Here is a 21,340-nt window from a genome sequence, read left to right on the forward strand (position 1 = left end):
ATGTGTTCATATATAAGATTGTATTTCGAGGACTGTTTTCACCCTCCTATCTACTAGACGTTTTCGATAGAAAATATAATTTACTTAGAATTTTGCAATGAAAAGATTTTTTGCCACACCCTATAAATTTTGACTTCTTTTTTGATACATACTAGTCTTATTCTAGAGTTTTAATTAATTTAGAAACGAAAAGTTTTATGGAAAAAAAAAAGAAGCCCCAAGAAAACATGTAGGAGGTCAGATAAATATATAGGGAATGAGGGACGAGAGAGAGAGAGAGAAAGAAAGGAAGAAAGACAGGGAGAGAAGACAGAGGGAGGGAGAAAGAATGGAAACAGGAAAGAGGGGTAAACTTATCTCTTACTTTTCCTCCAGTAAAAAAAAAGTAAAATTGACTCCAAAATCTATGACTATTAATAATATCGTGCGGATAACTCGGTTCACGATATTTATGATAGTAGCTTCCGCTTCGATATTTTATTTACCCGAACAACCGAAATGTTTTTTCGGTGAATTTCTTTATTTGCGTATTGCCTATTTGTGAAAAAGCTTCACTAAAAACGCTTTACTACTGCCGCTGTGTCGATAACCCAATCCCCGCAAACACATTGATAGAAGCTTCCTCGTAAAATAGCTTATTTATTTGCTCGGGTGAATAGTACATTTCCTGCTATTCGTTCCGTCGCTGCTGCTAATACTACGACTCGAAGCTAAACCCCCGTCGAGTGACAGTTGCAGACGAAGCACTCTATTAAATGTACTGCAAATATCTGTCCTCATACTCTACTAGGAAATCCTAAATTACTTGAAAGGTAAGATTATACTAATACTAATAAATAGTCATTACTTTCTTTCAGCCTTAATTCTTTCCTACTTCAATTTTCTCTCATCAAATTCGTGTCGTATTCATTCATTTCCATTTCAGCCGCTTTTCTCTCTAATCTCTTTGCGTGTATGTAATGAATATTATAATCTGCCTGTTTGTTTATATCTGTTTATCTGAATCGAATATATATAAACTTTTCTCTCGACACATACATTAAATGTCATTCCACGTATGAATATTTAATAACCATGTTTCTTTCTCGTTCTATCAATATTTCAAAAATATGTACGTATTTCTTTTTAATGTGGGTATTTGTATATTTTGTTTGTAATCATTAACAAAAAAAAAAACAAAAAAACCCCATCAAACTTTCATATTAAATCTGAAGTTTAAAAACAAGTTTAAATTTAACACGAACAACCTTGAATATTTATCTGAATTATTGACAAATTGTGTGTCTTTAAGGATTTCCTCGTTTATTTTCGCTGCTGGTTAAATGAAGGAGTGAACACCACCCAGTCGCATTTTCCTTCATTTATGAATTTGAGGCGCTGAAAGGAATTCTATGGTTAGCAAACGAATTTACCCCTCTGTTTCGGTTTTAGCTTTGAACCAATTTAGTCATTTAACTAATATATACCCAAGAAGAATTTGGAAATGATAGGCATCATTTGTCAGTTCCTCTCTCCCTTAAAATTCCAGTCACCATCTCATTTCTATGTTCATATCTCAACCACAAGCTACATTTAATCTCTTGTAGGGTCGATAGAAGTACCATCAATAATAAAGTGGTGAACAGCTTTTTGTGAATCTTATCTGAATAAAAATAAAATCATCATGATTTATTCATTGCGAATAGGCGAAAGCTGGGTGGTCTTTAATTCTCGACAATAAAACTGTTTCGCCTCTATTTTTTTTTTTTCGTTAAAATCTTTTAGGATGTCATTAATTGCTTCTATTTTACTTTAATCCTCCATCTACCTTTACAACTCAGAGGATTTTACAGTATGCCATATACCTTCATGTACATGTGTATGTGTGTATATGACACAAACACACACACATATAAATATGTATAGTGTATTTTTGTGTGTGTGTCTGTGTGTGTCCACGTACGTTGTAACACCATTATTAAAGTCCTGTCAGTCTCGCATCCCCAATTCGAACCCCTTTACATTTTCATCACTTTTATTTTTGCCGTTGATAAAAATAAGTTGTAAAAGAATGCCATTATACCCGACCGACTCCTTTCCCCTCATAAAAGAGCGGATGTTGTACTTAATAACCCTCTCATCCAACAAAAAAACAATAGGGATGTAGCCCAGATTAGTATGACTCAGTTGACACCTCAAGACATCGTTCTGCTTCAGTTTCGTCTGTTACTATTGCCCCTCCACTTCGTACCAGTTAGGGTTAGAAGAGATCAAATCTCTTTTAACCCTGTGGTTAGAAGAGATTAACCCCTGTCCATTGGTACCACTGACTTTCTACGCCCACACCTATCTTTGTTTTTATAAAAGTATTTTGTAGCACATTAGTATGCGGTACCCTCTTAAAATCCTTTTTGTAAATTGTCTTTTTAAAATTGTTGGTAAATAATAATAATAATTATAATATCTGATTTAGATTTAAGGTCAGTAAATGGAAGGGATTAGTCGATTTCATCGGCCATACTACCTACTTATTACTTTATTTGATCGATCCTGGTGGAACGAAAGGCAATGTTGACCTCGGCGGGACTCGAACTCAAAATGTCAACAGCCGGAAGAAATACGGCAAAGTACACCCCGCCCCCACTAACAAATAATAATAATAAGAAGAAATTGGGACCGCTAAAAGTCAATAGAGCACCTTTATTATATCCCTGAACGCTAGTGTCCGATCCATATGTTTATTATTCCAGTGTATATAATAATGCTCGTGAATATGTTATGATTTTATCCTTGGAACGTCGCAACAATCTCCCTTAATCTGGTTGTGGTTTTTAAGCTTTTGTAGAAAAATATCTACAATTAAAAATCATGTTTTTTTTTTTTTTTCAGTTAAATTCTGTATGTGAAAACCTTGAGGTGATTTCAGAATGACAAATTGTCAACTGTTGCGATGTTGTGTATTTTTAATTGGTTATCTAAACATGTCTCGTGTCTGTCTGTTGCTTATCTTTTATTTTCCCCTCCTATCATCAGTTTTTCGTTGACTATATTTATTGGTGATTAAAATAAAAAAAAAGACAAATCACAATTCGATTATCTCACTTCACCCTTTGTTCAATCATATGGTCGTTGTCTACAGTTTGAATGAATGGTCGTCTTATCAGCTTCTAACCCTGCGTCCACATCCCGTCGGGGGGATTGTTGATTCGACTTTAATCATTGCTTTTCGATCGATTAAATCAGATACCGGCATTGAACTGGGTCAATATTGTTGAGTACAGCTCTTCCATTCAAATTTGCCGACTTATATATTTCAAATAGTGTAAGAAATTATTTAGAAATTACCGAGGACAATGTTTACAGAGATCGACTCAAAACGAAAGAAAGCCATTATTTATATATAATCGGAGTCGGTGCCGATGTAGGGTTTGGGTTATATCGAAACTTGTAACAATGTTTTTCGGTGGGGCTTTGGATAATTCAGGTACTACTTGAGAACAGTGGTCCCGGTGCGCGCACTCTCGCATCCGCGCTAGCTAGTCGTGACTAGTCGATCCTACAACGACTCCCTAGCAAAGTAAATAAAACACAAAACAAATAATTTTTGCTAAACAAATTAAATAAAACACAAAAACACAAAGTAAGGATCGACTGGTCATGACTAGCTAGCGCGGATGCGCGACTATGCGAGTGCGCGCACCGGGACCACTGTTCTCAAGTAGTACCGATAATTCATACACGTCGATTTGTTTTCTCATAACTTTCTCAAATGCCTTTCACTTGGTGTAGAATACGATTATATCGGAATTTGATCTGTTTAAAAAAAAACATTTGGGGGTGAGGTTGAATAATTGACACACCTCGACTTCGTTTCCCTAGATGAAGTGCGCGAATTAACCGCCACCTTTTTTTCAAATCAACTTCCGATATAATCCTATTATACACGTATTTGTTGCACAAATTTTGTCTCAAAAATATCTATTTTTCAGTTAAGTTATGAGAAACCAGTCGGTAGAGTTGCAGACATCTGTTATGCTCGAAACACTGTCGTAATTATTTGTTCTGAGTTCAAATCCAGTCACTCATCTCCTATACAAATTCGTGACCTTTCTGCCTGTGTAATAAATAAATCGGTATTATTACCCCTTGGCCAAATCATTAATTTACTGATTTAACGGTGCAGGGAATCTGCTGTTCCTCAGTTGTTAAAGGAATTTGCGCAGTATCCCTGATAAAGTCATTCCACCTCACGATGTAATGTCCTAGATCAGAGCGCTCTTTGCTATAGTAAAATTCTGTATAACCGAATTATTTCCGTTAGTCTCCTACAATGTTGAGTTTGAAAATTTGTATCTCATCAGCTGAGCTGGAACTTACGCCCGTCTCTGGAATTTGTTCAAATTCTGATAGTTGAATGCAGAACAGCTATCCGGGAGATCTTTGGCGATGTACCGTGCCTGTGAAGACTCGTCAAACCAAATGAAATCGTTCTCGTGCCGGTGGTCTGTGAAAAGCATCCATTTACACTCTTGGAGTGGTTGGTGTTAGAGAGGGCATCCAGCTGTAGAAACCATACCAAATCAGACTGGAACCTGGTGCAGTTCTCTGGCTTACTAGTTCCTGTCAAACCGTCAAACCCATGCTAGCATGGCAAGCAGACGTTCAATGATGATGATAACGATGGGTTTATGGAGAGGTACACAGGCTTGATATACTAGCCCTAATAGACCATCATTTTCCATAATGCTCTGACTTCTAACAGACCTCAGCTTGTGTGCATGTGCGTTTTATGGAGCACTATTGTTGTAGCACTTTGTCTTCTGTGGTGGGTCTTTTCCACCTCTGCAGCATCTCAGAACTTTGAACTGCAGTGCGTTCATTGAATATGCTCTGTGAGAAAAGTAAGTCATCCATGGTCTCTTGTCTGTCTCACTTTACTGTGTACCATGTTGAAGTACATAAGTTGTTATAAGTTGCCCCTTAACCACAAATTGGTTTTGATCACAGCAAAGGCATTCCAGCTTTGACATTTTTTTAAATGTTAGCACGCTGGGGAAGATGCTTGGTGGTATTTCATCTGTCTTTACATTCTGAGTTCAAATTCTGTGGAGGTCAACTTTGCCTTTCATCCTTTCGGAGTCAATAAATTAAGTATCAGTTGTGTATTTGGGTCAATCTAATCGACTGTCCCCCTCTCCCAAAATTTCGGGCCTTGTACCTAGAGTAGAAAAGGATATTTTTCTTTTCTCCGGTTATATTGTGCTCTGGGCTACATTATTTAATTTATCCTCTCCCCCTTTTTTTTTTGTTTTTTAGGGTGATTTGGTTGCTATTTATAGCAGATTGAGTGTCAGGTAGAGGCTACACCATTGACTTGTTCATAGAATTTTTGATGTTGGGGAACAACAAATGCATTTTAGATATAGTCCACAGGCTGTAGATATTATAACCCTGATCACAAGCTCGTGTTTGTCCTCATATCTATTGATACATGTTGTTATCTTTCTACTATTTTAGGTTTGAGCAAAAAATAAACTGAAAAATTTGGGATTTTTGAAGAGAAGCCTGCTAAATATATTTTGCAAAAGCAATTCAGACAATATAAATCTGTAAAACTTCTGCTCAAAAGTGAAACACTTGGTTACACAGTTATTGTTGTTAGATATTGATGTGGGTGTTTTCTATCTGAATGGCCAAATGTTCTATTATCACAGTATGTGAGCACACACACAGACTCACACACACACACACACCTGCTGGCTTTATCATTTTATCAAGTACTCAATTTTTTTTTTACTAAATTTAACATAAAAGGATTCCTTACACTGCAAGATGGTTGAATTCTTGATAGGGTGAATATATTCGATTGAATTGAATTTAGTATTTCACAGGTGGTTAACTTTTCAAATTGAACCTTTAAGGTAATTAGATTTCCCCACAGCATCTCCATCACACTTAAGCTGCCTTTTTGATTGTGCACAAAGGTTCTATATTTAAAGAAAGCATTCACAGTGTTCAGCCTTTCCCCAGGAGTATATTGTCACTGTCAGTGAACATATGCCAGTTCAGATCTGAAAGCTATGTTCTTCATTTGATGGTTCATTAACTTGGGCTTTTAGAAATAATTGGAATAATGTTTCTGCTGGTATTTCCTTAACCCTTTCGTTACTGTATTTATTTTGAGATGCTCTGTGTTTCTTTCAATTCCTTTAAATATAACAAAGAATTTAGTAAAATAATTTAGTTATCATTCAGCTAGTGTTAGGAGCATAAATTGTGACTAAGGTTTGGTGGAAGATTTTAATTTAAAACTTATGAAAACAAGACATTTGTACTACAGAACCAGAGCCAGTTTCAGGCAGGTTGGTATCAAAAGGGTTAAGAATTGTTTCTCTATTATATATTCTAATCCTTTTGTTACCATATTTCTGTTGAGATGCTCTGTGTTTCTTTCAATTCTTTAAATATAACAAGAATTTAGTAAAATTACTTAGTTATCGTTAAGCTAGTGTTAGGAACATAAATTGCGACTAAGGTTTGGTGGACGATTTTAATTCAAAACTTATGGAAAACAAGACATTTGTACTACAGAGCCAGAGCCGGTTTCCGCGAGGTTGGTAATGAAAGGGTTAAACAAACTACAGTACGCTGCAGATGGTGTCTGTTATGTTCTTCTCTCGTTGCATAAACATCTTGTACAGAACTTTGAAAGTGAGCATGCACAGAAAAAAAAAAGAGAAGAAAAAAAAGAAAAGCAATCAAGTATTGATTTACTTTCGATTTTGGGATACCTTTTAAGATACATCAATGACATTTTAACGATGTGCAAATTTCATCCTTGTTGCCAGCACTCTCTCTGTAAAAAGTGCAGACTGCGAGAGTATGTGTTTAATCATTTTGGATAGAGTAAGCCTAGCTAGACAACTTGAAAGGTGATTATCAATTCTTTCCGTAAAGGGCAAATTTCACAGTTACATTAAGCTTGTCATCTCCAGAAATACAGCAGTTGAAATTTTTTACCACTATCAAGACTCCTCATCTTTCTGACCAGAACCAGTAAATCATAGTTTTGTCATAACTGCAATCAGGATTTAAAATTTGCATTGATTCCATAGCTATGATCTTTATTTTTTCTTTTTTTCTCATCGAATTGAATTTGTAATTCTTGTTGCATTTGATAATTTTATAGGTTTGTGTGTGCATAAATTTAAAATCAAAGATGAGATATCTAGTTAATTTTCAATTTAAAAAGGCATTAAACAAGGTTGCATCTTCTCATCTCTGTTATTCAGTGTAGCTGTCAGTGCAATAAGGAATGTGAATAACGTATACAGTTTGGTTCAAATAGTTATGGCACCAATCTTAATGGTGCAATTTTTGCTGACAAACAGGGTTCTTTAGAAATTTAAAACAAAATTTTTTTTTAAATGTATACCCTTGTTTAGTTTTAATATTGATGTTGATAAAATCAGTATACTTTAAATGAATATACATTATTTACATATGACGGGCATATGGCGTAGTGGTTAAGAGCACGGGCTACTAATCCCAAGATTCCGAGTTCAATTCCAGGCAGTGACCTAAATAATAATATCGAAAAATACCTTAGGAATTATAACCCAGGTTTGAAATTTCCTCAAGACGCCTTATGAAGGCTGGAGGGTATATCAGCCGAAATTCTGTTTTAACAACAAACAAGATGAGGACAAATATCTGTCATGTTAATAATGTAAATAATTCCTCATCTCTTAAATCTAGAACTGTATTATTTAAATGAATGGTACATAGGTCAATGTCATGTGAGATGGGATGTAACTGGAACAAGATACCGTGGTTACTTTGTGTCATGTGGAGAAGATAAATTGTGGCATCATGAAATGTCACAAAACTATCTTAGCATCCTTGCCCTTTGGCCCTATCTGTTTAAAAATGAGACATTCTGTCCATTCTAACCTGTATTTATCAATCATTTCTCCTGCCTGTTGTTTAACCTCAAGTAAGCTCTTGAACTGATAGGTATTCCTGCCCTAACCATCCTATCAATTTTTTCATGTTGAGTGTATCTAGGACAGTCGTTCTCTACCTTGGCCCCAAGGGCCTCATTGTGGCCTTCGAAACTCTTCTTTCTATGAATGAATCTTTCTTTAGTTGATTTGTTTTACTTTTGGCGTAGCCCCTAACAATATCTAGGTTTGGATCTGGCCCAGATATTAAAAAGGCGCAGGAGTGGCTGTGTGGTAAGTAGCTTGCTAACCAACCACATGGTTCCGGGTTCAGTCCCACTGCATGGCATCTTGGGCAAGTGTCTTCTGCTATAGCCTTGGGCCGACCAAAGCCTTGTGAGTGGATTTGGTAGACGGAAACTGAAAGAAGCCTGTCGTATATATGTGTATATATATATATATATGTATGTGTGTGTATATGTTTGTGTGTCTGTGTTTGTCCCTCTAGCATTGCTTGACAACCAATGCTGGTGTGTTTACGTCTTCGACACTTAGCGGTTCGGCAAAAGAGACCGATCGAATAAGTACTGGGCTTACAAAGAATAAGTCCTAGGGTTGATTTGCTCGACTAAAGACGGTGCTCCAGCATGGCCACAGTCAAAATGACTGAAACAAGTAAAAGAGTAAAAGATTAATCCTTAATCTAGGATATAGACTCACAATCCATATGGTACCCTATCTTCTAAGTTATTTCCCCCTTTCTTGATTACTGCTGTACTGGCATAAATGGCCCAGTGGTCAGGGCAGCAGACTCGCGGTCATAGGATCGCGGTTTCGATTCCCAGACCGGGTGTTGTGAGTGTTTATTGAGCGAAAACACCTAAAAGCTCTACGAGGCTCCGGCAGGGGATGGTGGCGGTCCCTGCTGTACTCTTTCACCACAACTTTCTCTCACTCTTACTTCCTGTTTCTGTTGTACCTGTATTTCAAGGGGCCGGCCTTGTCACTCTCTGTGTCACGCTGAATATCCCCGAGAACTACGTTAAGTGTGCAAGTGTCTGTGGAGTGCTCAGCCACTTACACGTTAATTTCACGAGCAGGCTGTTCCGTTGATTTGGATCAATCGGAACCCTCATCGTCGTAACCGATGGAGTGCTTCCTAACTGGCATAAAACCTTAGATGTAGATGCATAGGGAGGAGTGAAGGAGTTTTTGAAACAGTCTCTTTATAGGCACAAGCTCAATAGTAATGGTTTCAAATTTTGCCACCAGGGCAGCCATTTGGAGAGAGGGGGCAAGTTCATTACTTTGATCCCTGGTGCTTCACTGCTACTTAATTTATCGACCCTGAAAGGATGAAAAGCAAAGTCGACCTCAGTGGGAATTGAATTCAGAACTTAAGGACAATTGAAATGCCACAAAGCATTTTGCTCAGTGTGCTAATGATTCTGCCAGCTCACTGCCTGGGAGAGTAATAAGACCTGGAAATATTATCTTACTAGCAGTATCGCCTGGCGTTGCTCGGGTTTGTTTCAACCCTTTAGAATTGGTATTTTTGAAAAGTAAAAATTTTGCATTATGTAGCTTGTTATTCTCTTTAAGTGAACATTTTTCTGGTTGAAATACACCGAAAAATGGCAACACAGCAGTCAAAAAATCGTAAAAAATAGGGATTTTCATAGGGAAAAAAAAGCACCTTTTTGATGTTAATAATTTTTGGTGTTAACATGGTCCAATTTGAAGTTTATCTTCTACGGAAGGAAGAGCAAGCCTTCTTCTATCATGCTTTCAATTTTGGTCAACTTGCGGTGCAGGGTCTCGGAGGAGATAGTGTTAGTTGAAGGCTACCAAACATGCCATACACAGACAACTTCAGCTTTATATATAGAGAGATTTTTGCATTATGTAGCTTGTTATACTCTTTAAGTGAACATTTTTCTGGTTGAAATACACCGAAAAATGGCAACACAGCAGTAAAAAAATAGGGATTTTCATAGAAAAAATGTCGACACTCCTAAGCTAGTGTTGGAACATAAACTGTTCTTGCATAAAATCATGATGGAACTAATGTAAATAATGTATATAATTCCTCATCTCTTAAATATAGAACTGTAGATGACAATGTGGTTTTTAGTGATTCTCAGTTGGAATTAGATGATGTAATTTATCAATGAAGTAGAGCATTGTATTGGTAAGTTGAGCTTCTGCAGATATTTTGCATTGATCGAGTTTGGACTTTCTGCTACATGGAAGCATGGCACTATAAGCAGAGCAATTAATGCATTAGTACATTTGGGATATCCAACCCATGCCAGCATGGAAAGCGGACGTTAAACAACGATGATGATGATGATGATATTAAGTCAGTCTGTACTTAACAGAAAACAACAAGACACCAACAATAAAAAAAATGAACGATTTAAAAAAAAAATTTTTTTTTATTTAGTTTCAGCTCACAAGCTGTGGCCATGCTGGGGCACCGCCATTTGGTGTTGCTACATGATTTTACTTCACGAATGCTTTTTAGCAAATGCCATCTGGTGCATGAGAGATATTGTGTTTTATAGAAAAATTTCACTTTCTCGTTTTTGACAGGGTACATTGTGTGTGTGTGTGTGTGTGTGTGTGTTCATGCATGCATGCATGAGTAGTCTTGGGTTATCTATGAGTGAAATTTGTGAAATATGCCCTGTCTATATGATAATCTTTATGTCTACGAATCACTGTATGAATGAATGACATATTTTGCTTTCCAGTCACATGGTTCCAAGTTCAATCCCAATGCATGACACCTACTATAGCTTTGGGCTGACCAAATTTGGTAGATGCAAGCTGAAAGAATCCTGTCGTATAATCTATGTATGTGTGTCTTTGGGTTTTTGTCCTTCACTACTCCTTGACAACTGGTGTGGGTGTGTTTATGTCCCTGTGACTTAGTGGTTTGGCAAAAGAGATCGATAGAAAAAAAGTACTTTGGTTGATTCATTTGACTAATATTCTTCAAGGTGGTGTCCCAGCATGGCCACCACAATCTAAGTAAATAATGGTGTGTGTGTGTGTGTGTGTGTGTAAATGCTTACAACCTACATAAAGCTATGGTTTCACCGACTTTACCATTTGCAGCTCGGCTACAAATGACGATATCACTGGTTGTAGCTGAGCTGCATCCAGTGATGTTCATTGGCACTTCCTGTCAATAAATCATCTGCTAGCTTTGCATTTTTGAATTCCTCTGCAATAAAAAGAAAATCATTCCTTACTTGAAAAATAGATAACTGTTGGTGTTTGGAAAAGTATCTGACTACAAAAATCTTATCTAAGCTATATTAGTGTGGAAAAACAAATGTTAAACACAACATATGATGTGTGTGTGTGTGTGTGTGTGTGTATATATATATATATATATATATATTATATATATATATATATATATATATATATATATATAATATATATATATATATATATATATATATATATAACAAAAAGATGTGCTGGAATACTATTCCACAGCCATACCAACAATCCGTGGAGGCGCAATGGCCCAGTGGTTAGGGCAGCGGACTCGCGGCCGGAGGATTGCGGTTTCAATTCCCAGGCAGGCTATGTGTGTTTATTGAGCGAAAACACCTAAAGCTCCTCAAGGTTCCGGCAGTAGGTGGTGGCGACCCCTGTTGTACTCTTTCGCCCCAACTTTCTCTCACACTTTCTTCCTGTTTCTTGAGTAACCCTGCGATGGATTGGCATCCCATCCAGCTGGGGGGAACACATACGTCACAGAAACCGGGCCCATGAGCCTGGCTAGGCTTGAAAAGGGCACATAAATAATAAAGATACCAACAATCCAACATACCTCCATCATCTGCTGTCTCACAGATATCATTATGGTTTCGACACCTGTGCAGTACCATATCCATCCATCCATCCATCACACAATCAGCCAACAGATTGCAGTGCAAGGGAACAGTTGTACTAAATTATGACTTCAAGATGGAGTATTTGCCATTTAAAAAAATTTGGACATGCAGATGGTTTGTCAAAGTTAATAGCAAAATACAGCGAACCACTAGAAAACACAGTGAAAGTGGCATTAAGAGTTGAAAATGAAATAAAATCAAATATATATTGTGCAACGTTGTGCATGAATTGCCTGTCACATTGGAGGAAATGAAAATTAAAACAGACAGACGAGTTTATCATGAAAATAAAAGCGATAGTAAGATCATCATCATCATCATCGTTTAACGTCCGCTTTCCATGCTATCATGGGTTGGACGATTTTGACTGAGGGCTGGCGAACCAGATAGCTGCACCAGACTCCAATCTGATCTGGCAGAGTTTCTACAGCTGGATGCCCTTCCTAACGCCAACCACTCCGAGAGTGTAGTGGTTGCTTTTTACGTGCCACCGGCACGGGCGCCAGTCAGGCGGTACTGGCAACAACCTCTCTCGAATCTTTTTACACGTGCCACCGGCACAGGTGCCAGTGAGGCAACGTTGGTAACAATCACGCTCAAAGAAACAAATAAAAGAATATATATGTGTGGCTGGATGTAACATAGTTTTGAATTCGTATTCAGTATGTGATAATGTGCTTATGTAAGTACAGAGGGTCATAATACCTGTCTCACTACAAAATCAAATGTTAAAGGAATACCACACTAGACATCCAGGAAATTCAAGGATGAAGACACTTATGAGAAGTTACGTTTACTGACCAAAAATGGATCTAGATATTGAAAAGTTGGTAAAATCCTGCAGAAGTTCTCTGGCAGCAAAATCTATACATATAAATTTGACATGGGCAATTCTTTCTTGTCTTGGGATTCACGGTCAAACGGCTGGGTGGAATTGTGTGAAAAATCACACAGATGTGTAGAATGATCTGGTGGTGATGCTGGGCTTTGTATTTTTTCATAGCTCCCATGATTTCCAAGATAATCTATTATAATAATCCTCTTGTGTTTATGAATGAGAAAGGAAGGGGTGATGTCATACATGGTAGTGGGATGATGAAAATTATATGCTGAAAAAAAAATCAAACAGCATTTCAACTCTGTGTGAATGTATGTATTTCTATATAAAAGGAGGTATGTGAATGTGTGTGTGTATGTGCGTGCAATGGAAGTGGGCCTTGTTCATCTTTGTTCGTTTAGTATTTGGGTTTATTTTTTGTATTTTGTTGAATCTTGGTTGGGTTTTTTTCTTGGTCAGTTATTCTTAGCGTTTTGACAGAAAAAAGTAATTCTAAAATTGCTTTTTAATGTAAGCGTGGCCAAACAAGTCGAATGCTTACACAGAGCAGGTTTTACAGCCACATCATCCAAACCAACCGGGTGAAACTGGGCTTAGCTGCTAGTCACCTATAAAATTTTACGATGAACTCATTAAACTTCTTAAAAAGAGTAACATGTATCAGTGAGACGACAGAGAGCATTTTGGAGTCTCAGAAAATGCAAACCTCCGCCAAGGCAACACCAACGTCCTCTCAACAATTAGCCAGAGATGATTTTTAAAATGAGAATATCTGAAATAAACTCAACTGCTCTCAAAAATTAAGTAAAAAAAACCAGGAAGATAATCCAGAATCCTTGTCCGGTACCTGATTGATCCCAAACTCTAATCAGTTTGTGCCCGTCATGAGGCCAAACATTCCTGAAAGTTTCATCTGAATCCATCCAGTGGTTCTTGAGATATCTTGTCCACAGTCAAACAGACAAACAAGTAAAAACAATACCTCCGCCTTAGCAAAGGCGGAGGTAATAATTTCTAATTTAGGTACTAGGCCAAAAGTTCTAAGGGAAGGAAGTAAACTGATGCCATAAACACAAGTGCTTGAATGGTACTTCATTTTATAAAAGCCTATGAGATGAAATCAGATCCTGAAGAGCAAGAAAGATATCTTCTCAATTAGTGGAAGCACTCTGTCGGTTACGACGATGAGGGTTCCGGTTGATCTGAATCAACGGAACAGCCTGCTCGTGAAATTAACGTGTAAGTGGCTGAGCACTCCACAGATACGTGCACCCTTAACGTAGTTCTCGGGGATATTCAGCGTGACACAGAGAGTGACAAGGCCGGCCCCTTGAAATACAGGTACAACAGAAACAGGAAGTAAGAGTGAGAGAAAGTTGTGGTGAAAGAGTACAGCAGGGATCACCACCATCCCCTGCCGGAGCCTCGTGGAGCTTTTAGGTGATTTCGCTCAATAAACACTCACAACGCCCGGTCTGGGAATCGAAACTGCGATCTTATGACCGCGAGTCCGCTGCCCTAACCACTGGGCCAATTAGTAATGAGGTGGTGGTAAACAACAAAAAACATAGCAAAACAAGCATCAAAAATTTAACCCTTTTGTTACCATATTTCTGTTGAGATGCTCTCTGTTTCTTTCAATTAATTTTAAATCTAACAAAGAATTTAGTAAAATAACTTAGTTATCATTAAGCTAGTGTCAGGAACATAAATTGTGACAAAGGTTTGGTGGAAGATTTTAATTCAAAAGTTATGAAAGCAAGACATTTGTACTCAGTGCCAGAGGCTGATTCAGCCGGGTTGGTAACGAAAGGGTTAAGCCATCTTTTAAATACAATCCCCAAAACATGAAATTCCTTGATTCAAAACATTTACAAACAAGATCTGATTGGTAACATGGATAGATCAGACATATGAACATGCTTCTTTCACAGTGGCACTGGCATGGACGTGCTACCCGTGCACACCATATGACACCAAAAATGCTTTCACATTTCCTGAACTCTACATTTGGCAGGGTAAGAATTCAAAACCAATCTACTAAGTGTTAGCAATTTTGAAACCACTTCAAAAATATTAACAACTTAAATTTTCTCATCATGATAGTGATGATGGTAACCATGATGATGACGATGATAATAACAATAACAACAACAACAACAACAATTTTGTTTAACTTCCCTGTATTTTTCAAATGTAGATTTAAAATGTAATTCAGAAACTGTGGGATTCAAATAGTTTCGAATTTAAAGTAGAACTTACAAGAATGGTTATGTTCCCACAGATGGTGTAAAATAACAACAGAAATTAAAGGAAATATGTTATAGAGAAATGTTCAGATGTTCAAATTGATCTTTCTGATATTGACCTACCTTAGACTTGACTCTGGGTTAAGGATACAAACAGCAAATCTTAAAATATTCAGATTTAAATTAAAACATTCCAATTTTATGAAAAAAAATGTAATTCTCTAAATATTAAAATAAAAACAGAAAAGGTAGTTATTTCATTAAACACCTCAATCGTTGATTTATTTTCAATAAAAAAGAAAAAAAGAAAAAATAGAGTGCATTTCCTATGAAATGGTAAGCAAAGAAAATGTTTCTGCTACTTGAAAATATTCCTCTATATTAAAATATATGGTGTAAACCAAATCTTAAAGATTCTCTTCCATTTCAAAGGCACTTTTACTCCTAGTAAATATATTTGCAAAACTTTTGCGGAATATTTTGTTACAAAATCCATACACCATGGGGTTTAAAGATGAGTTCAGTATCCAAGTACGATAGAAAACTACCTTGAATATCTGCAACAAGTTAGAATCTTTGAAGTATGGATATACGACAAAGAAGATAAGGGTTAGTGAAAAACTGACAAAAAACAAAATGGAGATTGAGACAAGAACAAGGTTTGTGTGCGATTGATTCGTTCTTGTTTGCGAAGCTGCTTCTTTACCTTGCCTTTTCCTGAAACGCTGAGTAATGGTCTTCTGAACAAACAAATAAAGTACAGTCATGGTCAAGAGAAGCATAATGTAAATAATTAATGTTGCCAGAGCATAATACCAGAGAGGTGACCTTCTGAGGTCACAACCACATATCATGTATATCTTGTTTTCATGGATGAAGGGAAAACCTTCAAAGTAAAACAGAACTGGCAGTACCAATGCAACTGATATTACAGTTATGAAAATGATAAGAGGTTGCCGTAGTTTCGGAGTAATTTGTTTGCCATGTGGACAACATATTTTTCTGAATCTTTCAACAGCAATGGTAAACAGAATCAAGGACGACACGACACAGTAGGCGAAGACAACAAACTTGTATGATTTACACAAATATTCTGATTGTATTGCAGAGTAAAGTTCAGCCATTTCCAGAGGCAGTCCAAAGATACATCCAATCAGATCATTCACTGCTAGCACAAGGATGAAGGCTTCTACATTGCTTTTCTGGGACTGTCGGGCATAAATATATATCACAAATATGTTACCAACGAGTCCCACTATTAGGAAGAAGGGTATGATACTAAAAACAAGTAATCTTGTAAACAAAACAGGATCAGACAAATGGGTTGCATTCATGTTGAAACCAGTGTGTAGGTTCTAGTTTAGTGAGTATAATGCCTATACGTTAATTGTGGATATGTATGTATATATATATATATGTGTGTGTCTATGTTTGTATATGTATGTATGTATGTATGGAGAGTTCACGAAAAAAACAAAAGACGAAGACAGGTGGTGTAGAAAACAAACAGATGTATTAGTATAACGCTCTGGAATCGAAAAAGTCTTTTACGTTTCGAGTCTACGCTCTCCTACAGAAAGGTACGCAGAAAAAAAAAACAAAGAGAGAGAAAAAAAATGTGTGTAGTGGCTACCGGGGGAACTTGTTAGTGGAAAGAGACCCTGGCAGAAACCAAGGCTGCGATTTAAGGACTGTCAAATCCTCATTAAAGGCCTGTGATATGCAGAAAACCGACTGGGAGAGCTATGTCAGTCATCACCACAGATGAAGGAAGCAAGTTAAGTTAAGGAGTGGGGTCAACACTTTTGAGAGAGCATGTATTCTTCAGGAAGAATTTAAGTGTGGTGTGCAAAAGTACACTGCTTGTGTAGTGAATGGGGAGAGCTTGGTTCGCAGTTGTGTATGCTTGTCAAGAACAGGGCTCATTAGCCAATGCAAAATATAAATTAGTCCTAGGGCGCACAATGTTCCTAAAGGTCAACAATGGTCTTTCTTGGTCATGAGTGGATAGCAATCATATATGTGTATGTATGAATGTATGTATGTATAAAAGAATTGATGGTGTTATAATTTCATGGATGTAGTCATAGGTAAGTAACTTGTAATCCAAACTTGTACTCTGAGGATGACATATTCGTTTTGTTCTGTTGTTGCAGTTGAGTTCTTACACAAATATAATTACAATTTGAAGTAAACTTCCAGAGAGAGGTTTCAAAGCTCTGTGTAACAGCTTGTGTCATATCCAGCTTTGCTTAACATTATAGCATCACAGTATTGGCCAAAGACAGAAAACTTAAGTAGGAAGGCTTATTCAAACACTTTATTCATATCCACTTGAAAATATAATCAAACGAATGGATTGTGTTCGTAAATGATACAAATATCCGTAAATGATACAAATATCCGTAAATGATACAAGTGTGGAGTTTCTAGTTTAGTAAGTATGATGTATGTATGCTGACTGTTGTGTGAATGTGTGGGTGCATGCATTTGTGGGTGTGAATATATGAAAAACTGATGATGCAATAATTTCAGAGCGACTGTGCGGTAAGTAGCTTGCTTACCAACCACATGGTTCCAGGTTCAGTCCCACTGCGTGGCACCTTGGGCAAGTATCTTCTACTATAGCTTCAGGCTGACCAAAGCCTTGTGAGTGGGTTTGGTAGACAGAAACTGAAAGAAACCCATCATCATCATCGTCGTCGTTTAACATCTGCTTTCCATGCTGGCATGGGTTGGACGGTTTGACTGAGGACTGGCGAGCAGATGGCTGCACCACGCTCCACTCTGATCTGTCAGAGTTTCTACAGCTAGATGCCCTTCCTAATGCCAACCACTCTGAGAGTGTAGTGGGTGCTTTTACGTGCCACCAGCACGAGGGCCAGTCAGGCATTACTGGCAACGGCCACGCTCAAATGGTATTTTTACATGCCACCTGCACAGGAGCCAGCCCAGCAGCACTGGCAACGACCTCGCTTGAATGTTGTTTATCATGTGCCAGTAAAGTGATGCTGGTAACGATCACGCTGGAATGGTGATTTTTATGTGCCGCCGGCACGGAAGCCAGTCAGCGGCCCTGGCAACAATTATGCTCGGATGGTGCTCTTAGTGCTCCACTAGCATGGATGCCAGTCAAGCAGTGCTGTCATCGAATATGATTTCAATTTCACTTGCCTCAACAGGTCTTTGCAAGCAGAGTTTAATGTCCAATGAAGGAAAGGTATGCATAAGTGGGCTGGTTACACCACTGATATTGGCCATGGGTTATATGTACACACACACACTTCAATCACTTCCTTTTATATTTATGTGTAAGTTTCATTCATGGGAAAACCCGTTTGTGTGTGTGTGTGTGTGTGTGTGTGAAATTAGTTTTTCTGAGAATGCCATTATCAACTAGTTTCAATTCTAGGTACTTATTCTGCCTTCCCCTATCTGCACCTAGAAATTGTGGTGTGTTCCAAACAGTGCTCCCAAACAGTCAGGCTCCCAGCAGGGGCCAATTTGCCTACTGTTTGCTTAACTCTAATCCTATGGCAGGTAAATGATGATTGTACCTGAAAATAGTAGTGGTGGTGTTTATTCTAGTGGGAAAGCAATTCATAATGGTCAGACTTGAACTGAGAAAAGTAAAGTACCGAAGTAAAATGCTGAGAAACCTTTAGTTGTCTGAGCTTTTGTACCAACAGACAGTCTCTACGATACTACCTGTGTTGCTTGAAACATCAATCAAGTGATCTCTCTTAACCCTTTTATTACCGTATTTAATTTGAGATGTTCTGTGTTTCTTTCAATTACGTTAAATATAACAAAGAATTTAGTAAGATAACTTAGTTATCATTAAGCTCGTGTTAGGAACCTAAATTACGACTATGGTTTGGTGGAAGATTTTTATTCAAAATTTATGAAAACAAGACATTTGAACTACAAAGCCAGAAGCGGTTTCAGCTGGGTTGGTAATGAAAGGGTTAAATCTCACCTTGTTGTTTATAAATACACATTGTATAATGTAGGAAGCATTCTCTAAAAGATGGGACAGTTATGTCTTGAATTCCTTTAGTTGTAGGTCTGCTGGAAGCTGACCTCGGGTTAAACAATAGCTCCAGACAACAAAATGGTTTTTGTAAAATTTTCCCTCTCTCTGAGAAGGAAGGCAGCTCTAGTACCAGGATGTGTTTGCTAAGTGCTAGCAAAGTCTGATCCTGCTTAAGTTCAGCAATTGTGAAACAAGAGGAATTGCACTTTTAACAAATTGAAAAGAGCACATAATTGTTTCTAAGAAAGATTTTACATTAGAAAATTACTATTTGTAAATCTCACAATGAGAGGTATTCAGCAACAGTACTTTGGAGTAAAGATCGTTTGCCAACATAACATGGCACTCCTGGTTTAGGACGAATGTTGCTGTAATTGAGCCCCAGGAGACATTGTCTCCAGCTGGTTATACAACATGATCTGTGTCCTTATATTTTCGAACAAGGGAATCTAGCACCTCTACTCAGCTCAAAACAATATCTGTGTATCATGATTTCCAGGTTGTTACAGGAACATTTCTGGGCTAAATCACAGCAACATTCGTCCTAAACTAGGACTGCCATTGTTGGCAAATATCTTTACTCCAACGGTTTTACAGTCAACAGTTTAATTCTCTATCTCTTGGGCTGTTGCGTTAGAGAAGAGAATTTTTTTGACCAGTACATTAAACAGTTTTTCTGAAAGATATGTGCTGTAGCTGAGTGGTCTGAAATTTGCTTCCCAACCACATGGTTCCAGGTTCAATCCCACTGTGTGGCATATTTGGCACGTCTTCTATCACCTCAGGCTTGTGAGTGGATTTGGTAGATGGAAACTGAAAGAAGTGTGTCATATATGTGTGTGTGTATCTTTGTGTCTGTCCTTGTCCCTCACCACCATTTGACAGCCAGTGTTGACAAGTGACTGAGACCTTTGGAGATATGCTGTGCTTGAGAAGACCGGGTAAGCCTAGTGAGATTGTAGCAATGGCCAACACCAGTGTAACATAACTGGCCCATTTAAAAGTACCCTTCAATCATTGGGCAATATGCTGTGCCTGAGAGGACCTGCTGAGTCAAGTGAAATCTTTGATGTGTGCAATGCCAGTGCTGCCTGACTGGCATGTAAAAAGGAACCATTCAAGCATGGCTGATGCCAGTGCCGCTGATATGTATAAAGCACTATTCAAGCCAGTGCCACCTGACTGGCCCCTGTGCCAGTGACATGTAAAAAGCACTCACTACACTCTTGGAGTGGTTGGTGTTAGGAAGGGCATCCAGTTGTAGAAACCTTGCCAAATTCATATTGGAGCCTGCTGCTGCCTATTGGCTTGCCAGTCCTCAGTCAAACCGTCCAACCCAGGCCAGCATGGAAAGCAGACGTCAAACAATGATGATGATGATGGTGTTGGTGTGTTTACATTCCTGTAACTTAGCAGTTCATCAAAAGAGACCTATGCAATAAGTACCAGTCTTAACAACTGAAACAAATGTCAGACAAGACATATCGTTTTGCACCTGTTTTGTTTTTCTTTTTCTTTCTTGTTGTCCTGCTCTCAAAGCATTTCTTCTCTAGTAGTCATATCCAACAGCACCTGAAACACAGTAAAAGAGAAAAACTGGCCATCATAATTGCTCTGTCAGTCCTGTTTCTGCTTTAGCGTTCTTATTATACACTCCCCCCCCCGTTGCCATCCTGTTTACGGGGGGGGGGGGTTGACTCAGTGCATATGTCATTCCACCAGCTGTCTCCCACTGGACTAAGCAGTCTCTCCCATAGCATGTTGTCTCCATTCATTCATTCAGTCATTCATTCATTCATTCATTCACATATATGTTGTCCACTGCCATATGGGCTATTAGTCCTGCCTGCTGTTGTTCTATATCAGCCACTTTGTGGTGTTTTAATAGAACAATAACAACAAAAACATAAAAACCAAAGTGATTTAGGTATTCAGCATGTCTTCTGAAGGATGATTCATGTTATGGATATATTGGACATCTACAATCTGTTGTTTAGCCCCAGGTCAGCTTGACTGAGCAGCCATATGTTCAAGGGTGTTTATGCCATGGCTATCCAGATTTTTTTTTTCTCCAAGGCAGTGGGGTGTGATATGTGGGAAATTTTGTTGCTAGTTCTAGCAGATCAAGCAGCCATGTGGTAGCTCCCTTATTAGCTTGTCTTCTAGTTGTATGTAGTTTGCATATATATTTTATTTTTTTACTCTTTGTTTCAGTCATTAGACTGTGGCCATGCTGGGACACTGCCATGAAGAATTTTAGTTGAACAAAGCAAATCTAGTTAGATTTTTTTAAAGTCTCTTTTGCCTTGCCACTCAGTTATATATAACCACTCAGTTATAGGGATGTAAACACACCAACACCAGTTTCTAAGCAATGG

General features: G+C 37.9%; 2 protein-coding genes across 2 annotated transcripts in view; one reads left to right on the forward strand and one right to left on the reverse strand.

Annotated features, from left to right (window-relative positions):
• The first annotated feature begins 433 nt into the window (after positions 1–433).
• The window catches only part of LOC115232548 (solute carrier family 35 member F5), a 123,776-nt gene continuing 102,869 nt past the window's right edge, over positions 434–21,340 (forward strand). Inside the window, exon 1 of the mRNA XM_029802491.2 lies at positions 434–812. The gene's annotated coding sequence lies outside the window, so the exon portion shown is untranslated. The remainder of the gene's footprint in view (positions 813–21,340) is intronic.
• On the reverse strand, positions 15,334–16,260 carry LOC115224475 (neuromedin-U receptor 2-like). Its single transcript, XM_029795387.1, has one exon. The coding sequence runs from the start codon at positions 16,258–16,260 to the stop codon at positions 15,334–15,336; it is 927 nt and encodes a 308-aa protein (XP_029651247.1).

This window comes from Octopus sinensis, linkage group LG2, assembly GCF_006345805.1.
Source record: "Octopus sinensis linkage group LG2, ASM634580v1, whole genome shotgun sequence".
Classification (NCBI taxonomy): domain Eukaryota; kingdom Metazoa; phylum Mollusca; class Cephalopoda; order Octopoda; family Octopodidae; genus Octopus; species Octopus sinensis.